This window comes from Myiozetetes cayanensis, unplaced genomic scaffold, assembly GCF_022539395.1.
Source record: "Myiozetetes cayanensis isolate MyiCay16 unplaced genomic scaffold, myiCay2020 scf17, whole genome shotgun sequence".
NCBI lineage: Eukaryota > Metazoa > Chordata > Aves > Passeriformes > Tyrannidae > Myiozetetes > Myiozetetes cayanensis.
This window is the reverse complement of record NW_026087378.1, coordinates 11,174,114-11,195,522: the sequence shown is the minus strand read 5'-3', so window position 1 is coordinate 11,195,522 and position 21,409 is coordinate 11,174,114. Positions and strand designations below refer to the sequence as shown.

The window sequence follows — 21,409 nt, the reverse complement described above, 5'->3', positions numbered from 1 at the left end:
AAGAAAGAGAAAAAGAAAAGAAAGGAAGGTAGGTCACACTGCAGTCCCACCAAGCCTGCTCTTTTCAATAACCACCCTGGATAAAGAACCAGCAATATTCCATGAGCTGAGAGAAATAAAAGGCAGCCAAATAGCCTGTAGGATTCTGGTTCATTTATTGAATACATGACAGATAAGACAGACAGTGTAAAATCACATGTATTATTTGTACTTTAAAAAAATTACAATAAATTACTGAATAATTAGTAAAAGCAGTTTTACTAATGGCTGCTCCCCGGTGATACAGGACAGAGGGGGCAGAGAAATAAGAAATATGTACCAGCTGTGAATACACACCGAGAATGTCACGAGGATGAATTAACACTGAGTAGCACACCGAGTAGTGTTAAATGGGAACATCCACGTATGTGTCCTTCCTACCCTTATGTTGTACGTGTCCTTCCTACCCTTTTATTCCAAATGCCAGCCAAAAGCTGGATCAAACCTTGCCTTCAGTGCGGGGTCTGCTCTGCCCGAGCAGCAGTGCCTCTCCCCCTGGCCCTGCAGGGTCACTGCCTGCGTGCTGAGATGAGTTTATCTGTAGTAACTGCATTCATTAATTCTGCTTCCTTGGAGCACATGCTTTGCTACCAGAAGGGCAACTTTTCGTTTCCTCTGGTTTTAATTGATTTAAAAGAGCACTCCCTCGGTCTCCCAGTTATTTTGACTCCAACTGGAACAAGATCTAGTGTTGAGGCTTCCCATAGGGGGCTGATGGCAGAGGGCCATGCTGCTCTGAATTCTTTCTCTTTAGGTATAAATGCCCTTGGATGTGCAGGAGTTTCTAAGAGCATGTCCATTGCTGGACTTCAGAAAGGACACACTGAGCAGCAGTGAGTGGCACAACACTCCTGCACACCTTCCTGCCCCGAGCATTTGTGAGGGCTGACTGATCAGAGGATTCTTAGGGGTCCACCTAAAAACTGGACTCATCACTAGCCAGTAAAAATGGAGAATCAGCAATAAACAGTGAATGCACCGATAGGGAAAGCCCAGCAGACCAGTGTGCCACTGCCCTGGAACACTGAGGCTGATTCACTGACTTCTAATTTAGGAACTTATTCCCTCATCATAACCATCATGAGCCCACTGATTGACTCAGTATTACTTCTGCACTGAGGCCAAGGAGCTTGTGGCTTCCCAGACAAACTAAACCCAATGGCTTTCAGATGATTAGAAAAACAAATGCTAGAAAACCAGGTTTGTCTGAAAACTCCTGAATGCTGAAGGAGAAAGTAAGTGATCGTACACTGTGAAAATGCCAAACCACATCTGAAAGAAACCTGAAGGTCTGAGCAATGTCTGTGTTTAGATCTGAGGGTGCTGGGAGCAGTGGGGTACATTTGCTTTATAGCTGCTGAGTCACAGAACAGCTTACAAGAAGGACTTACAAGATTATTTATAGGTCAGGGTCCTACAGCACTCGACTACACTGCATTAGCTCTCGGACTGGCAGCCAGAGGTGAGCATGGTTTCAAGCCAGGCTGCATCTGCTGTGCAAGTTACCCAGGAACCTACAGCAAACAAGGGCAGGCAAGGAGCAGTTACTGTCTGAAATAAAACTTCATTAAAATAAAAGACAGCAAAAGGCAGACATGCATAATTTATGGTGGTAATTCTATATGTCAGGGGCTATTAGGTTCTAATGGCTCTCGAGAATGTAAATCTAATTCTGTCAGCCAGAGTAGCCAAAGAAGCACCTACACAAAACAGTCACTATCAGAAGCCCCTTATGAATTGGAATCTATTGTAATTGTGTAGTTACTGGTCTCTGATTAAACAAAAAAACCCCAAACAGAAAATACCAAGCCATCCTGCCATCTGCCACATTACCTTCCTGTTTTATCTCCAAAACACAACTCCTGCTTTCTTGAGTTCACCCTGACACGTTGGAAAGTTCATAGTCACTGGATGAACTGAACTGCCTCTCTACCTTCTTCTGATCCTTGATCTTCTGGAGAATGTTGACCTTTTTCTCAAAGTAGTTTACAAGGGCTGTTTCTGTCAGCATGGAGGCCAAGATCTGCTCGAAGGAGATGGACCAGTCAGTGTCAATGGTGCTGCCATACCTGGCAGCTGCACCGCTGCCCTCACAGCCCACCAGGACGGTGTCGTCCGCAATGTCTTCACACTGCAGGGAGCCTGTGCTGACCATGGAGTAGGAGGACATGGACATATCATCTTTGGTTTCATCATCTGATAGCAGCTGTAAAGGAGAGCCTTGTCCTTCCCCTGACACATCTCCTAGAGTTTGGTTTTCCTGCTGTGTTTTTTCAGGCTGAGCATCAACACTGGCTTTGTCCTCATGGTCAGCTCGGGGTTGCTGCTCCACTGCCGAATTCTGACTCTGATCAGATGTTGGCGACTCCTCTTCACTCACAGGATCTTGGGTATCGTTTGCTTTGCAGTCCTCAGACTTCCTCGTGGGCCTGTTGGAGAACTTTTTGCCAACCTCCCCAATTCGCAGGAGGAGGCTGGCCACAGTGGCGATGGCATGGTACAGCTCCTGCTCCACGGGGTCCTCACTGAACATGTTGTAAAGGGTCTTGCATAACTCTATGAACTGTTCCTTTAAAAGACAAAGACCAAAAAAATCATACTTCAGGCTGAAAAAAGTTTTCAGTGGCTGGTGAAGCAACAGGCACCATCTGAAATGACTCACTGTTTATCTGCCTCCCACCAAGTAAGTGGCAACTGACTGTACTGACTCAGAACAGTCGGACACAGCAAACTCCCTCTCTCTGCTGTAGTGGCTACACTGAGACACAGCTGGCATTTTAACAGGGGTGGGTTTTTTGCTGGCAAATGAACAGAGTAGTCACATATTCACAGCTGAGAAAACCTGAAGTTTTACTTCTATTCTGCTACTCTTCTGTGGTCAGCTGCTTAAGCATTTATTTACAAACTGGTTTATGCAGCACCCATCAAGGAAGTTAGAGGCAGAAAAGATCACACCAGTCATCTGACTCTCTTTTCTGTAACCACATTCTTCACTCTCCACCAAGCAGCTGTAACCCGAGGCAAGGCAAAACCAAAAAAGCCAAACAAGTTTCTGTGACTGATGGCATATTTGAGACACCCTGCATGGGAGGGAAAACACAGGTTGCAGTTCTGGCAGGAAAAATTGGTCTGGGAGGAATCCAATACATCTGATTGGTTGAAACAAAGCAGTTTGCCCATGTCCACCGTGGAATTCAACAGAAACGTGTGGAATTAGAGGTTCTGAAGTTCACCAGACCAGAACAGCAGGACAAGCTGCAAGCAAGGACTGAGCATGCTGGCACAATGGCTGCACATCCTGCTGAATTCCCCACTAAACTGGAAACCATCACATGGCACTTCTTACCTGGCTCATTTTGGGAAGGTCTTTAATGGTTTCTTTCTTGGACTCTTTTTCCTTGGCCCACATTCTTAGGTAGTATCTATAGTCCTGAGGACTGGTACCCTTCTCCTCTGCAAGGCAAGAACAAGCCACTAGTGAGGTGGTTAATGGTTTCAGACTTAAAAAGTGAATGCTGTGCCAGCAAAAATCAGGCTGGAAGCAGGTTTTATTGACAGTCCAGGAAAGCATATACCAGGAATGCTGTGTTGTTTTCTGCTGATTTATCCGATCCAGATCAGTAGAGCAAAAATTTTAACAGTGCTGCATCAGCTTGACTTCTCATAAATGAACTCTATGAGTTGACAACTTACCCAGCATGATTTACAAACACTGGGATCTTGGTATGTACAAGAGTTGGAGCAGGAAGGCATAGGACATCTATTTCCCAGCTCACCTCCCACTTCACCTCTGTCCACAGGGGACACTGAAAGGTCTCCTTGATCAGCATGGGACAGTGAACAGTTCATAATATGAGAGAGACAAGACTAGAATGTGGTGTAATGGATGATGAAATTACCTTTTTCTGGACCATTCTCATTTCTCCTTCCTTTATCTTCTTGGGTTTCTAAAAAATTATGGAATTATAAAATAACAATTAATAACTGATTTTCAGCAATACAATAAACAAAGAACTTGACAACTCAATATAAAATTATACAAGAATATATTTAATACAAGTTAGATCTCACACTCCCACATCATGTTTAGAGGACTGAACAGAATAGGATGGAAGCAAGAGGCTGATGGGATGAGCTGGATAAAGAGCCACACTCAAAAAGTGGGTTGAAGAGCTGAGATAGAGGGCAGAGCTCTTAAGGGTGAAACACAGATATGAAAGGCAGCTAAGCAATGTGATGGCCTAAAGACAAGGAAGTTCAGTCATCCAAAGCAAGATAATGAATGGAAAAACCCCAAACCACTACTGAGCACATATGTGACTAATACCTACACTCACCACTATTCACTGACAGAACTGACACTTGAGGAGCAATTCGCAGTCTAACTTCACAAACTTCTCTTCTGGTTCCCTACACTGTCACTGGAGTAAATGGGAAATCTTGGTTCTAACTCTGTTCATTTAGCCACCTAGCACCAACTGCACAGATACCTCTTGTACTTCTGTAATTTTTAAGCAGCATTGTATTTTGGTAAACATTTAGCATGACTGACATACTTTGACCTCCTACTTGACAATCCCTAAAATTGTATTTTAAGAAATGCAGTCAACTAGTCTACTAACAGTTTTTCAATTCAGTGGCATGCATCCTTATTCCTTTAAATTCCTTTAAATTTAAATTAAATTCCTTCAAATACCTTCCAGGGATCACCTACACAGGCCAGCAAGCCTAGCACTTCACCCCAGTTTATTCTGAGCATATTTTCAACCACCAGTTTCTAGGGTGAGATAAATTCCATTGAAAGAAGCCAGACAAAACCTATTTTGACCAGGGCTGAAACTCAATAGGTGGAATATACTGAAAGATATTTAATTACTTATAGCACTTTATTAATTGTGAGAATGTCACAAAGGAGGAGCAGCAGCAACAATTTCAGAGTATTTACATCAGCACACTGGTGCTGGGAGGTGGCATCAGCACCACAGTCATGCTCAATGCATGCACATAACCCATGAACTGACCTTGAGACTCACAGTGCAGGCAGATATCCAGCTCTGAGACAAAAGGAGATACTTGAGCAGCAGAAAAAGGGGTTGAGGGGACAATATCCCAGATAAAACAGAAGAAAAAGCCAGACATAGACAGACACAGAGAAGGAAACAAAAACAAGAGAGACAATGAGACTTGCATGAAAAACCTAAATCGTGGTGGGAGACAGGGGCTGGTGAAAGCACACTGCTCCTCCTCAGCAGTCTATGACTGTGCTTCAGAGCATGCTGCATCCTGCATGGAATGGGCACTGAGGAGTTTTAGCTCCAGACCTCTTCCCCATCACGCAACAAAGACAGCAAGCTCAAACACACTGGCAATCTTAACACACTGCCAGCATGAGACCATGCCTTGCACAAAATCACTGTCCACAGCACGTGGATCTCTGCTGCAACTCCTGCCTAAACTGAGAGGTAAAGGCAGCAGTGTTCCATTACCTTCTGTTGTCACATCCTCCGTGAAATAACTTGTGGCCTCCAAAGCAGATTCTGTCTCCTCTGGATTCAGAGCTGTATTCACAGAGAAGCAAATGTTAAGCTAACTGAACAGCAGTATCCCCCACTTCATTAGTGAAACTCATGAGGCATCCCATTTCAACTGCATGTCAGAACAGACCGTGTTCAGTAGCAGCAATCTACAGAACCAATCACTCACCAGGAGGCAGGTGCAGTTTGTACAGTACTTTGAGTTTTTCAGTGAGGTCACCATGGTACATCCCACCTGCAAAGGAAAAAAAAAAGGTCAAGAAAAATAGCACTTAGGATAAAGAATCACCCTTGACTCACAGGCTCAAACCAGAACGATTTCCCATACAAGGAGGAAACGCTGACTGCTCAAAGTCCAGTGCAGAAGCAAATCCACACCAAAAAGGTGTATTTTGATCAGCTTGAGGCTTCCTCTCACCCTCCCCTCATGACAGCGTACACACAATTATCTCCTTTTAGTTCTCTTCTTGGAGAAGAACAGAAACGTTTTTTGCAATCTTCTCCAAAAACACCACTTACTCATTCCTGTCACGAACTCCTTGAAGTTGATGAGAGAATCCCTGTTCTCGTCCAGAAGCCGGAACATCCGCCCTGCTAGGACAGGTGTGTGTGCCCCACAGGCCCAGGGGGTGAGGCTGATGAACAGGTCTCTGAACTGCTCCATGTCTATGCGGTACTGCTCCAGGTACGGCAGGCTCTGGTCCCGGCGGGCGGCGGCGGCACGGTTGTTCCCCCAGTAACAGCTCATCAGGTACTTGGCCTGTGGGGGGAAAGGATCAACAGGTGGGATTTCACAGTGACCCACAGGAGTGGAGACTTTGTTACAGCTCAAGAATAGCACTGGGTGAGCAGAGACACTGCAGGGCACGCTTTAGGTCCCTCATTGTTCCCAGTGTTACTTCACTACAAAATAGTTTGAAATGAAGGAAGAGATGGCGATTTCAGGAAAAACACAAAGAAAGATTTAAAGGGAAAAAATACAAAACATGATTTCAGGTTTTAACAAAATGATGCTTAGGCTTTATTGCAAAGGGAACATGCAGGTTTTAGAACTAAGTCTCTTTCTGAGTACAATGCAACTGAGTTTGCAATGACTTTGATAAATGCTGTTGGGTAATATCACTCTTTTAAAAAGATATACCCTGACAAATAGAGGCAAAGCCCTGAAGTAATCTTGTCAGTTACAGAACAAGTAAATGGTTACAGAACAAGTAAATGGAAAACCTGAGAATAAAAACTGAGGTACAGTCAATCCTAGCTCCCTGCTACAAGTGTTATGTGACACTCCTCTCCATTGACTCAACAGTCTCTTTCAGAATAAGTATCATTCAAATACTGAGAATGCGTTTTGGCCATCTTTGGGGGGAAAAACTGAAAAATAATCACTCAGATAGTAACAGGGCCAGTCCTACTGGCACCATGTGTAACAGCATGTCCCATTTGTTCTGATAGGTAACATTAAGGATTAAAGCGAAGTCACTGCTTCCCTTTGAACTTACTTTGCCATCTGTATTCTCTGTGTCAGAACATTCTTCCTCACTCTTGCTTCTTACCTTGAACACTACATACAGCTCTTCCAGTTCTTCAATAGAGAAACCGATGTCACCAGACACAGCTCGGACCTGCAGTCAGGGATAAAACAGAGTAAACAATTCATTTTGAAGGCAGAAAAATTTAATGCAACTCACTGAAAAATCTGTACAACATAGAAGAAACCAAGTGCAAGGAAATACAACACAGGATTGGAAGGGAAACATGACCATTTTAATATCCCTGGACACAGGTCAGGAAGATGGTTTGCAGTCCAGAAGAAACTGCTGATATTTCTAGTTAGAAAAAATATCACTGTGCTTCTGTCCTCTTTGTGCAGACCTGACTGAGCAGGCTGTGTTGACCCTTCCTCTTGTTTTTATCTTCAGACGTTTGAGTCGGATGCATTGAAGAACAACAGTGAAATAAACACCTGGGAAATGTTCTCCACTGGGACATGGGAGATAATGGCAAGAGAAAGGCCATGAAGCCTTCTGTAAAGTTCTCTAATGCACTTGCATGCTCTCTAAATGGCAGTAAAATCATTATCTGCTTGCAAGCTTTTCCTCAAAGATTCCAGGCAAGCAGTAAAAACAGACAGCACTAGGCAATGATGGAGACCACAACAAGGCCTACAAGTGTTTGTTATCTCACTCCATGCCACAGCTACAGTGTAAAGTTTCTTGATGCTCACAGCAAAACACATTCCATGACTGTGCCATTTGGTAGCTCATTCAATCTGGGAGTCACATACCACACTCTTCTTGGCTGTATCCTCCAGAGACTGGATCACCTTCAGCCTTTGTTTAAAACGCATTTGTTCAATGTCATCTGCCTTCAGATTGCTAAATTTCTACAAGAAAAGGAAGCAGACCAGGTCAACATCATCATCTAAAAAAAGAACAACCCAACATGTCCTTTAACAAGTGTACTATCCCCTCAGACATGATCTCAACCCACTAGCCGCCTTTTACCAGCAGCAAGAGGGGAAAAAACTTGAGCTCTATTCCCTAGAGAAAAATCTCTTGGGTAAAAAAACTAAGCCAGAGCCTCACCTCATAGGATGTTTTGATGAGTTCAAAGATGTCGATTTCCTGTGGTGGATCATCTCCACTCGTCAATAAGGCGTGCAAGTGAGGAATAGGGGGAGAGACGCTCTGTCTGTTAACTACATTGTCCAAGTATCTGTGGGGGTAAGAAGAGAACAGATGCAAGACCCTTGAGATCAGTGTCTGAATTAAAGTTGATTTTCACCTTATTTTTGGGGTATCTACTCTTTTGAAAGTGGGCTCCTAGTCATAAGCTGAATATCTTGCTGCACATAGAAAAGATTCCCATTTCAAACAATAAAATCTTACATTTACAAGACTTCAGAGATATCTCTTGACAAAGTTTTATTTTTCTAGAAGGCAATTCCTGCCAGGACTTTTTCCTAATAGCAGAGCAGAATTATGTGAATTACAAATAAACAATCTTCGAGAGTTCAAATTCAAACTGAGACACAGGAATTTATTATGCTGCAAACCAAACAATTCCAGAAACATGGGATTGCTCCATAGCTGAGCTAACAATTAACTTCAGCTGTTGTAGAAAGCAACAGTAAACCTCTCAGGAGCTCAAGTTTCATCTTAGGGTGTTATCTGTGACCTGCTGTGTAACAGAATTAGGTAGAAAGAGAGGATGACTAAAAGGGCACTGTCACTATTCAGTTATAAATAAGAACAGTGAATGGTACCTGCCCAAAATAGTCATGGCTTCACCTTCATCACAGCACTTTAACAGCTTCTCCATGTTGGCATCAAGTATGGCCAGTGACACCTGCAGGATAAACTTGATTCCCTCATAGAAAAAACAGTCGACAATGACCACGGCACTCTCGAAGGGCATCACACTGAGGAAGAGAGTGAGGAACCAGGAAAGGGATATGGTGGAAATCACTCCCAGGTCCTGCATCTTTTCTGACAGCTGTGGAAGATACTCTCGTGTAAGTTCTTCAAAGATCCCCTGGTCCACCAATGCACCTGAAATGGACAAAAGAAACAACAGTAGAACTCAAACTGGTGGTATCATGGTACTACACCCAAGCTAACAAAATACTAAACAAAACAGAGTGAGTTCTCTTAATTTCATGTAAGTCTCCGAGAATCAGAACTAAAATAAAGACACTCATTTAATTTTCTTTTAGTTACTACACATTCCTTGTTACTACAAGGTAGTTACTACCTTGGTAGCCTGTAGGGTCTCTTTCCTATGTCTCCATCACACACCTGCGACTTTAAATGGAACAGGGTTGTGCTTCCTCATCTTTAAAATGCTTCACATTTAATTAAGTCTGAACAACAAAATGCTCCTGGGAGATGCTGGTGCAACTGCAGCTGAAAATCCAGGCTCCAGCAGGAATCTGACAGAGACTCACCCACTACTCTTGTGTTGTAGTAGTCTGGCAACATCCGCTCACACAAAGCCACCAGGAGCCAGAAAGCCTCTTCCTCGTTGCAGTAGAGCAGCAGCACCGACGTGACAATGTTCATGGCCTGTGGGCCAGCACAGCCAAATACACAGGGACAGGAGAAAAACAAGAAGGTCTCCATGAAACCTCTGCCATTACACACCAGCTAAACTTTAAAACCATGCATACAGCAAACTGTCACTAAGAGTCACATCTATTTCCAGCTCTTATCGGTATCTGAGTCAATGGATGGCCTTAAACCAATGTACCTTCCTGTTTTCAGTTCCTCTTTTTGTGAGGCAGCAAATAATATGGTGACCTTTTGTCAAGCACTTTCAGAAAACAATGTGACTAAGAATAATTTTCAGAGTTTTCATAAAAAGCTTGGTAACAATTTGGTCAAAACAGAACATAATGAGAACCTCCAATACCACAGCAATACACAAAACGAACCTGAATTTCCACCAAGTTGTTTCACAAACCAGCAACTGGCTTTATTTTCAATATACTGCCCATGTGCAACACCACTTATGTTAACTGCTCTTTTTAATGAACCAGAAGATGTTTTTGCTGAACTGTGGAAAGCTCTGGAAGGAAAACTAGTAAAGACTCTGACATTATAGCTAACAACCATATGAAAAGTCTATTTAAATGTTTTATTCAAAAGGTATTTAAGAGATGTTGCAACATAACGACTTCTTTCCTACTGTCCCACCACCAGATGGACAGCACGAAGGAAAAGCTTGAAACTGAACAAATAAACTACAGAAAACGACCAAGTCAATCATGGTCACTGTGTAGGACTAACAAGTTTAGACTTCCTTCTTACCTGACAGTACCCAATTGTTGGATTTCTGAATGCATAAGCTGTTAAGACTCTCCGGAGGGCAGCAATTCCCAACTCATTTTGGAAGGCAGGATGTTCTGGCATAGAGCGGTGCAGATCTCGCTCAATTTCCTCTGTAGCAAGGTTGTATTTTCCTATTGACTTTTCCACAAGATCTGCATAGTAACCAGGATGAGTCACCATCTCGTTCCAAGCCCCTGAAATGACAAATATTACTTTACCTCTGGAGCTTTGGAATACTGATTTTATGCCCACAGTTTCAGAGATGAGGGAGCCAAGAAGCACCGCATGAATTCATCAACTACAAACAGATGTGCAAGTATGGGGAAAAAATCATTATTAAATCACTTTGTTAGAGTCCTGGTTCCAACAATGAAACACAGACAAAGGAGGCCAAGCAGCTACTAGGCTCATAAAGAAAGTTATCTCATGACTGTGATGACTATATTTTTGGCAAAAAACCCACCATGAAATATCATTCAGGTGGAGTCAAATTGTCATTAATTTCTTCTGAAATGAGCTAAGATTCATACCTTTTCCCTTGAGATGAGCAGAAAGCTTACTCTTGCTAGCTGTCAAAATATCCAGCAGAACATCCTACCTGAGAAGAGGAGCCACAGCTCTCCACGAAGGTTCTCTGGGATTCCTTTTTGCACCAGCTCCCTCGTCTTGGCAGTGCGGTACATACACATCCCTCGCCCATATTCAAAGAAATGAATGTTCCAAGACTCTTCCTTCATCTTCTCCTTTGCCTTCATAGGAACAAATATGGCTATTTTAGCAGATTAATGCATTTTTATGTTTGTAGGACAGGTGATTTCTGCATATACTCAGGCCTGCACTTCACATGAGAAATGGACTGTGACGTTTAAATCTTCTTTTTTTCGGAAGGGTGTATATGCAAATCTCCCCTGTTCTGAATCATTTCTGACCCTGCTTAAAGTCAAGTCTTTCCAACACTAACACGGGCTGTACAATGGCACTACACCTTGTAAATCTCCACATAAATGCAAGCAGAACCATGGACTATGATGATTAATTAACAAGCAGAGATACCAGTTCTCTGCTCTCTTGATCCGAAGAAAAGTAGTTCTTCACAGCCATGAATTCACATCCCATAACACTGGCAATACTAATTTCTCAGCCTCTAGTCAACTATCTCAGGTGTGTCAGTAGTGACAAAGTAAGCTGAGGGTTAGGTTCCATTTATGCACTACCATCCCCGTGACAGACACAGCAGTGACACTGCAGGACTGACCAGAGACAAAATGCATTTTCATTCTTTGAGGAGACCAGGAAATCTGCAACCTACTGCAAACCTTTTAAAGTTAATTGTTTTACATTAAAATATTACTTACCCCTTTGGGTCCAGAGAGCTCCTCAGAGTTCCTTCTGAAGAGTTTGAGCAGTCCCTGTGAGGCTGTTGGCACTTCCCCAGCACAGAAGTTGACGGGTCGATGGCCAAGAGCAGACATGGGGCTGATGGCCAGTGGGCTGCTGGAAGGCAGCTCTGGAACCTCCTGAACAACAGAACAGAAAGTGTCTGAGCTCAGGCTGCCTCCTCCTCTGCTAATGGCCAGCAGAGATAGCACTGGCTGGTAACAAGCTCTGCTAACACACTGTAAGGAGCATTGCTCTGAAAAGTTCCTCCCACCTATTTCCTTAGTACCTCGCAACTGGCATCAGCCAAATTCCACTTCCACTCCCTGTCAATGCCACATGGTTTCTTGGATGGTGTTCTCTGCAGGAAGTCAGAGATTCTCTGCACCAAGAAATCTCGGTCTTTCAGGTTGGCAAAGAAGAAAGTCATTTTACTTTTAGTGCTGATGGACAGAGGGCTGGGCAAGACGCTGGAACTATCTGCTTTCTCAACTATTGTCACCTAAAACACAAAGACAAGGGCCATTTGGATCTAGCACGTTTCTCCATCATCTACAAAGCACGGCACAAAAGACAGAAGCACACAGAAGACAAGAAAGGCCTGCGGTCTCAATATATGGCTAAGAAATCCCCACCTCCCTGAGAGGAATGATGAGATGACAGGCCTCCTCTGCCCTGCTGGCAAAACAGATGTAATTGTTGGAAACAAACATCTGGCCAGGAATATGGGTCTTGTTGAATGGTGTCCACAAGGTACAGTCTGTATGTCCATCCAGGCATTCATCCTTGGGCAACCGGAAAGTGGCACGGTAGCACTCATTTTTGGCTCGAGCATCCAGGTCTCTGGGGAAAAGTAAAGGGTAGTACCCACAGGTTTTTTTTCCTCATTTGAAAAACCCACTCAAACACTGATGCTAAGTTCCAATCACAACCTTCAGACTGTGCTGTGTATTCTCAGTATTCTTTTCTCTAACTGAAATGCCATCCTGACTCCTTTTTTCAGACATGCCTCACCGACAAGGTATGTCCTGCAACGCAAGATAAAAATATGCAAGTGCATCTGCAAAACTTAAATGCTGCATCTACACTACAGAGAAGAGCCCACAGTGGGAGGATGTTTTACAATATGTTTCTGTGTTACTATTTATAAACCTTCAACTTCAGACAAAGGGACCAGTGTAATTTTCTTCTTTCACTTTTTTTAACATAGGATTTTCAGCAGGTTCTAGCTGAAAAATCCTTCTAACAGTGCCTAGTCATGCATGAGAAGGTCATGAGGGTGTGTGTAAATTCAGCTCCAGTTGGGGACGGGAATAAAAGACATCAGGCAGAGGGCTAATGGCTGAAATAAGTGATGCAGCCCCTAGAGTGAGAAAACCCCCAGTGGCACCTGGGAGCTACAAAGTAATGCAGATTTATTATTACAGTCCTCCACTGTCTATCTTCTTTTCTCACTGCTGCAAACATATACCTTTTTAATGCAGAGATGTTCTTAAGAGGCTTCCTGGGCTTTGGGAGAGACTTGTCCTGCAGGAAGCTCTCGTTATCCAGCAGCTGCCGCATGGCAATGTTGGCCAACTGCTCCATCAGCTTGAATGTCTCGTTGATGTTGAGGAACATGGAAAAATAGAGTTCACTGTCCCTCGTGTTTACCTTAATGCACTCAGGGAACAGCAGTGTAGCATTTTTTTCTAGCTGGGTTACATCCACCCACTGGATCACCAGTGTAACTGGGGAAAAAAATTTAAAAATACTGTTATTACAATTTGAGGCAAAACAGCAATCAATCAGAAATGAAGGTCAGGCAGCTACCAAGGTCTCAGTGTAGCAATGTTCTTCCCCCCTCTTACACAAGGGCAATTCTTCATACTTTTGCTGGGTTCTCCAAAAATACTTGGAAATAATCTTTGGGATTAACTAGACTAGAAATAATGCACTTCCAAAAGGACTATCTCCCATCCAGTAAACACTTTCAACTACAATTACTCAAGTTTTCATTAATTCTTTCCAGCAAATTAGCTCTGCACTCAGGAGCTCAAGCTTTGTAAATATGGGGTCCTGGCAGCTGTACCAAATAAAACTCACCAAGGTAAAAATACGCCTTGGTTCTCTAATCCAGTCTGAGTAAAACTTTTAAAAAGTAATCCAATTTGAATAAAACTTGAGCACATCTTGAGAAATGTTTTGAAAAATGACTCAAGCATTCAGTATAAACAGCCTGTGAGAGCAATCTATGGGCTGAGCCAGAGCTCAAGGATTCCTAAAAGGAAAAAAAATGTCAGCCTAAAAAGGAGTTCACACAAAACATCAACTGCTTCAAAAAGATCACGGGAAATGACAGAAAAACAACTTGCAGGCTCATAACTCACCCTCTTTGCCCAGTAGGAAAGAGTAGAAACAGAGGTGATTGACAGTGAGGTACAGCCAACCCTGCCTGGGTACCCGTCCCTTCCAATAGCTGCAGGAATAGTAATTGACCAACTTCTCCACCTCGGGCATCCCAAACTGCTTCCGCATCTTCAGTTCAGCCTCTTTGAATTTACCTGGATCCTCTTCACTCTGGGGCTGCTCATTCTTGTTCTCTTCAGCAATAATGCCCTGAAAGGACATGGGAGGAGAGAGGGAAGAACTGGAAGGGAACCTGCCTGCTGACAGGCAGAATGTACAGCAAAGGGTCACAGCAGCAATCCAGAGGACACAGAAAAGAAACAGGACCCAGCAGTTTCAGTCCTGTCACGTCAGAGAAACAGGAAAGACAAGCAGAAAGGGCAGTCAGATAATGTGGGAGTCTGGGATCTGGATCTACACCTGAGCACATGCCACAAGCACTCATGTTTAACGTTTGACTGAGCTCCTCATGGCTGGCCTGGGAACACCTGGAACACCCTGCAGAACTGGAGTCTCTTTTCCCTTGCATACATGCTTCTTCAATGGGAAGGTGATCATCTACCAGGAAGGACAGAACTCTGCAGTCTGTCAGATCCTGACTGGCCAGAAGGAAACACAAATGACCACAATCTCTCTCACGTACAGAAAATACAAAGAATCTGACAGAAGAGCTGAAAAATACTCAAATTTCTGCTGTTCAATAAAGAACTGTATTTATAAACCTCTACACCAGAGGATTTGTGGGCTGGGAGTCTGAAGTGTGATAAGTGCACAACAAGAGTCACCTGTCTGACTAGAAAGACAGTGGAAGTTGGGGTGCAGTTCCTTTACCCAGATGCCTTTCAGACCAGTGTGGCAGGTCAAGTACTTTGCTGGCAAACTAGAATTCTCTCTCCTGCATTTGTTACTAGGTGAAACCTTGTCAAACATTCTTCCTGCATCAAAGGCATAATCAGCTAGAATTTAAAGAGGCATTATATTGTAATTAGTAGGAGCATCATAAACAGGCTGTTCCTTGAGATCTACTGGTCACGCCTTTCCCCCCCAAACACATTTGTCCAGTTCTGATTGTGACCTGATGATGACAATGCTGTGTGTGTTCCATGGCAACTCCATAGCTATGTACGACTGAAAAGGATAAATAATTATGAAAAAATCTTCAAAACCATCTCCCCATTCTTTCTCAGGATCTGGAAGTCCTGCAGGGAAACTTGTCACTTACATGTATCTTGCCCTTGACAAAGGTGGTGATATCTTCTTCATTGTCAAAGATGGACAGAGTCTGCAGTAAGTTATTCTCCAGCCACTCCCAGTGCTTTGTGATCTCTTTACGAGATGAGCCTAGGTAAGGGCAGAAAGATGATGAGAAGAGCAAGGAAAAAAAATTAGAACAAGGTCTTTTTTCCTCCAAGTTCACAGCAGGAAATTAATAACTACTGAACAGTGATCAGGATAAATCAAACACACCGACTGGGTACATGTCAAGGATATTTTAAGTACACCAACATTATGTTTCTGATAAAATGTCCCCACTGCCACCAAGGATAACGAGCACACAACCAAAAGATCATCCTATTTGCCAATGCACACCAAACACAGCTTTTTTCCCCAGACAAAAGGCATTCTTATGTTCCAGTTAAGAAGTACTCTCTTATTCCTGGTATTCTGGAACAAAAATAATGAACTATCAGAAGTACCTGGAAATTTGAGAACTGAACTTTTTACATTTACAAAGAGGTTCCATTTCCCAGGGGCAATGGTCAGCAGGGAGCACACAATTCCAAACCAAAGAGCAACCAAAATATTTATGTCAGAAAGTCCTCTGCTTTCTTAAAAAAAAACCACAAACAACTTCTCAGCAAACTTTATATCAAATAGTTAGTTGTCTTTAACCATACAGTGAACAACACTTCACAAAGGATAAGCTTCAATCTGTAACAAAATTAAAGAACTCTCCTACAGAAAGTTGCCTTAGTTAGTTGCCATTAATCATTTCAAAGATTTGTGTTTGCTAAAAGGTTTCTTCCCCTCTATTGACAGCTATCACTATATTGTTGGCATAGAACTTCCCTGCAGAGGGCTACGAATTTGGGTTTGTGTGTCCAGCCCAATGGATTAGACAACAAATGTTTGTTCTGCTGCCTCTGCATATAAGTTTACTTGACATCTATCCCAGCATTTGACAACGTTTCTAGAGCACAAATTATTTTGAGTAAGACAAAATGGTTTATTTTAAGGTCACAGAATTGTTTTTTTTTTTTGTGGAAAAGCCCCACAGGTTCAGCAACAACAGCCAGGGAATGAAGTCTGCGTCCTGTTTTGTTTCATGAGCTGCATCTCCCACCAAGTGACAGCAGAGAAATTGCTAAAATAAGCCTGGCCTCAATAACTGACATCTTTATAAGAACAACATTAGAATGACATGCATGAAGGAGTAAAAGTCTGCAATTCCTACAAAGAGGGTTACAAGAACACAGTGCTGAAAGGCTGACACTGCGTGTGTGACCACACTGCTGCCCACTAGCATTTACACACAATAAATTGCAAATAAAATATTTGTATTTTCCAACTAGAGAGACATATACATTTACAGCTTTAAATGAATGCCAGTACTCTTACTTCCACAGCAAAATGAGAACCAGATATGATAAAAAAAATACTTTGGCTGAAGACAACATATTTATTCCAGTAGAATAATTCATCAAATTTCATTTGGGTGCAATTACATTTCTCAAGTAAAAGAGGCCAAATATCCCTGATGCTGAAAAAAATACTATTCTAATTTATTTCACAGGCCAGAAATACAGAAAAATAAGATCGGATCAAGACAGTAGAGATTCTCCAAAGAGTCTCTGGCACCTTGAACAACAATACATGTTCCCATCTTGTGCCAATCTCCTGGTAAGCAGGTTTAGCACAACATTCACCATCCCACAGCAATCCTGTCATCATGGCTTTATCTTCTGAACCATCTCACTATGACACTGCAAACAGGTACCTCTTGGAAGAAAGAAAATTCCTAATATCTGCAGCAACAGAACCTTTTGCAGAGCCTTCAGTTCCTCAGCTGCAGTTTGAACAAACTGAGAAGTTCTGTCATTTTCGGCATTTTTCACCACCCCATCAGAAGCTCCAGACAGTTTCCTGAGCAGTCACAGGATGTTCTCATGTGGGATAACTGAACATCTGAACCAAAAAGGCAACGGAATAACCCAAATCCAGTCCCCAGTAAGTCACATCAGCACATACCACAGGCCACTGCCCAGTACACTTGAGAGTCCTGAGTCTGGTGCAGGATACGGTACGGGGCAACTCTGGCACTGGAATCCAAAACCACGTCTAGGGTTCCCACAAGGAGACCTGGGGTGCAAAGAGAGAGAATTTAAGCAATCCAATACCAAAATGAAGAACTGGGTTGGGTAAAAATATAGGGTCATCACTACAGAAAGACGCTGATGCTCCCAGTCTGCAGGTGTGATGGAAGAGCTTGGTCGAGAAAATGAAGACACACATCCAGTCACTGCAGGTAAAATACCTATAAACCAACTGCAGACCGTCCCCCTGGTAATGGAAAAAGTTTAGATGGCAATTAAATGCCTACTAAACCTATTTATAATCCTCTGCCTTCCTAGGATAGTTTTCTAATGAGAGTGAAATGTATTTTCCTCTGTGGGGTTTCTGTTAAGAATAGTCATTTTTAAGGCTAACAAACTAAAAGACTTAAGAGTTCTCAACGCTGTATCTTTCAGCATCCCCTACGCCAAAGTAGGTAAGACAACTCATCCAAAATAGAATCAAATAGATCTAGAAAAACTGGTGCTCACCTATTTCAGGGATGTTTCTAGAAGTACTTTGATTAAACAAAGATGACAGTGACTCAAAATTTGGTAATACAGAGGTTAAAATATTTTTTATATAATGTTCAATAAAAAAGGAAGCATTTCCAGAGTAAATGCTGACAAGTCCCCAGACTTTCTAAAGCAAATCCATTTTTTAATTAAGTCTATTTACTGGATAAATAAAAATCTCTAAGATGATGCTTTGCTTTGTTATTCTAGGTAACGTACTGTGAGCATCTTTAATGCAAATTAATTTTGCAACACCCTCACGATTAAAAGTTTTCTAACATCAGAACCTGGAGAGGGAGGAGGGTTGGCCCCATGGCTCAGCATCTGGCAGGCCCAGTCTCAATTCCCAGCTCCCATGGTTTGGGTAAGCCTGAGCAAACTGTACTCAGCCATTATCATGTACTCATGTACTCATTCCTTATCATGAAACATGCCACTTCTTCCCCTTATCTCCTTCAGCTATCCATGATGCAATTAATAGATTAGGAATATACCACTGATTGCATGTCAAGAGAAACACCATCCACAGGAAGCTCATCTGGCAATCCCTAAAACAAACACTGATGGATCCAGCACAGCAGGATCTCAGCTTGGGCTCCGGGTTTCTTGTGTACAGTTTTAGGCAGGATATGGATTAAAAGGTCATTCTGAATCCTTCCTGTGACTGCAGTGACCGTGTCAAACATTGACACAAAGACTGGTAAGAAAACATTTAAGAACCTTAGGTTGACAGCAACTTAAACACTTTTCCAGCTTGGCTGAATATCCCACTCTAACTCAGAGATGTCACTGTATAGTTCCTCAAGGAGCACACGTGGCTTCTAACCCACTGGAGCTCTGGAGAGACTCTCTCACTGAGCTAAACCAGCTCAAGAAGTAAACTGGCTCAAAGCTTCAACCATTCATTTCAACATCAGTTTAGATGTCTCCAGAATAGCACCAGATGTCATTTCTTCTTGTAGAAACTGTAGAATAGAAGTGTAGGCCTACATGCAGCACTGCACAGGTAAGTTACGTTACGTCAAACAGAGCAGTTAAAAATAATTTTGAACACTGTGAAAAGATAAAATATGCTGAGGATGTTTATCAGCTGCCTCATTTCTTAGTTTGCATGTTTGCTTAAATGGGCCAATACAAGGCATTGCCTGTAATTCACAAGCGCGAAACACGCACTTACGTTATTCACATAACCGTGTAAGCATTTTACACACAAACGGGATGTTTTAAAGGTGAGGGGATTTTTTTGTTGCTGTTAATATTGCGCCTTGGTGGCAGCCGCGTTATTTTAACATCTGTCACAAACACGAGCTGTCCCACACACAAACACGGGGTCCTTCCCAAGGGGCTGCCACCCACCCAGCCTCACCCCCGGCCCTCGCACAGCACACCCTCCACACCGCCACTAATCGCAAACCACGCCTTACCGCCGGCCTCCGAATCTTGAAAAAACACACACAACACACACACACACAAAACAAACCACCTCAATAATCCCAGGCAACGCGAGCCGCGCTGAGGAGCCATTTTCCACACGGGAAGCACCCCGTTAGCTATCTGTGCTCCCCGGCAGCAGCCCCTGAGCGCTGACACCCCCGGCCCAGCCCCGCCGGGCCCCCCCAGCGCCCTCCCCGCGCCCCCGGAGCCCGGCCCGGCCCGGCGCGTCCCCGCCGCGCCTCACCCGTGAGGCCGCCCCCTTTGCCGTGTCCCCGCCGGCGCTGCAGCAGGAAGAAGGGGTTGGCGCGCTCGGTGACCCACAGGGCGCCGGCCAGCAGCACCTCCTCGGGCCCCAGCCACATGGCGGGGCAGAGCGGGGCGCCCGGAGCCGAGCGGGGCCGGCCCGGCCGGGGCGGGAGCGGCGGCGGCGCGGGGGGAGCAGCCGGGCCGGGTCACGGGGCCCGCATGGCGCCCGCACGCACGGCGCCCCCTGGCGGCCCGGCCCCCTCACGGCCGCCGCTTCTTTGGGTCGGGGGTTCGAGCCCCGTGTCCGGAGAGCCCTCAGTGCCACCTCCCAGCGCCACCTCCCTGTGCCACCTCCCAGCGCCACCTCCCTGTGCCACCCCACTGTGCCACCTCCCAGTGCCACCTCCCTGTGTCGCCTCCCTGTGCCACCTCCCAGTGTCACCTCCCAGTGCTGCCTCCCAGTGCCGCCTCCCTGTGTCACCACACTGTGCCACCTCCCTGTGTCACCACACTGTGCCACCTCCCAGTGCCACCCCACTGTGCCGCCCTCGGGCTGTCGGTCCCCTCCTCTGCACCTAAAATGCTTGGGCCAGGGAGGCTTGAATTTGCTGGGAGTAACGTGCTGATGTAGCAAAACATCGTCACGCAAATGAAAAAAATCTTCCTGTGGGACCCACTGAAGCTGCCATCAGCTAAGGCAGGTTATTTAAATGTGCCTCCCACTCTGGTGCCCCCACCTCTGCAGCTGTAGAAGCCTTGAATGTTAAGGGTTGGAAGGTACTTTAAAGATCATCTAATCCCAGTCCTCCCCTTCCAGAGGCAGGGACACCTCCCAGTAGACCAGGCTGCACAAGTCCTGATCCAAACTGGCCTTGGGCGCTGCCAGGGTTGGGGCATCCACACCCTCCCTGTGTATCCTGTGCCATCACCTCACCACCCTCACAATAAAGAATTTCTTCCTAATATCTAACCTAAATTTCCCTTATTTCCATTTGCACCATTTACTCATTATCCTATCACACAGTTCGTGATGAGGAGTCCCTCTCCGACTTCCCTGGATACTGGAAGGTTGCTCTGAGGTCTCCACACAACTTTCTCTTCTCCAGGCTGAACAGCCCCAACTTTCTCAGATACCTCCAACATCTCAGCCTCGCGAGCCAGCCCATGCCCCACCAGGGTGGGGGGGTCCCAGCATCCCCCTCCTGGCAGCCAGTTCGTTTTGGTCCTTGTTTTGCAGCTCAAGAGCCCACACAAAGCTTGTGGTCAAGTCCAAGGATGATCTTTGCAGCAAATAGGAGAGAAGGAATTGCAGTTCCTTCCCATCTCTTGGCTGCAGAGCAGCTTCTCAGTAATTTAGTGAACCGCTATTCTTGTTTCAAAAACCATTAGAGAGCCTCCCAGCAAACTCTGAAAGTGTTACAACAGCAGAAAACGTTGACATCTGCCATCTCAGTGCTTACTGCCCAGCTCCCAGGGAGGCGGGAATGCCGTGGTTTTTTCAGGCTATAAATCCTTTAACCCTGGGATGATCTGTCCTCTGTGTTAGTGCAGTGCCCTAATCCCAGCTGGAGCCTTTGTACACTACTGTAATATAAATATCTATTAGCTGGGTCAGCTTTCAGGGCTGGGCCTTCACCTCAATAGCATGGCAGTGTTTGGGAGCAGCATGATGGTTTCTGAAGGCTGGGTGTGCTGTGGGGAGGGTTTGAGCACT

General features: G+C 44.4%; 1 protein-coding gene across 3 annotated transcripts; it reads right to left on the bottom strand.

Moving 5' to 3' along the window:
* Positions 1-138: 138 nt before the first annotated feature.
* On the bottom strand, positions 139-19,860 carry TBC1D9B (TBC1 domain family member 9B). 3 transcript variants are annotated; one of them, XM_050311979.1, is made up of 22 exons: positions 19,694-19,860; positions 17,417-17,527; positions 15,390-15,508; positions 14,149-14,377; positions 13,251-13,509; positions 12,415-12,622; positions 12,069-12,281; positions 11,758-11,919; positions 11,001-11,151; positions 10,382-10,596; positions 9,520-9,637; positions 8,839-9,124; positions 8,159-8,288; positions 7,858-7,956; positions 7,127-7,195; positions 6,093-6,333; positions 5,743-5,808; positions 5,526-5,597; positions 5,061-5,111; positions 3,939-3,986; positions 3,386-3,492; positions 139-2,608 (listed from the first exon to the last, which is right to left on the bottom strand). In XM_050311979.1, the coding sequence occupies exons 1-22, from the start codon at positions 19,809-19,811 to the stop codon at positions 1,916-1,918; spliced, it is 3,765 nt and encodes a 1,254-aa protein (XP_050167936.1). In that variant the 5' UTR covers positions 19,812-19,860; the 3' UTR covers positions 139-1,915. The 3 variants fall into 3 exon arrangements, with proteins under 3 accessions (XP_050167936.1, XP_050167937.1, XP_050167939.1); XM_050311980.1 differs by having other exon boundaries at positions 5,061-5,093; XM_050311982.1 differs by lacking the exon at positions 5,061-5,111 and having other exon boundaries at positions 19,694-19,859.
* Positions 19,861-21,409: the final 1,549 nt, after the last annotated feature.

Excerpts from the sequence above, each read along its gene's own strand:
- TBC1D9B (XM_050311979.1), bottom strand. The coding sequence starts at position 19,811 with ATGTGGCTGGGGCCCGAGGAGGTGCTGCTGGCCGGCGCCCTGTGGGTC. Across the intron at positions 9,125-9,519 it reads CTACAACACAAGAGTAGTGG|GTGCATTGGTGGACCAGGGG; the intron begins GTGAGTCTCTGT and ends TGTCCATTTCAG. Across the intron at positions 5,112-5,525 it reads GGAGGATGTGACAACAGAAG|TATCTCCTTTTGTCTCAGAG; the intron begins GTAATGGAACAC and ends CTGCTGCTCAAG.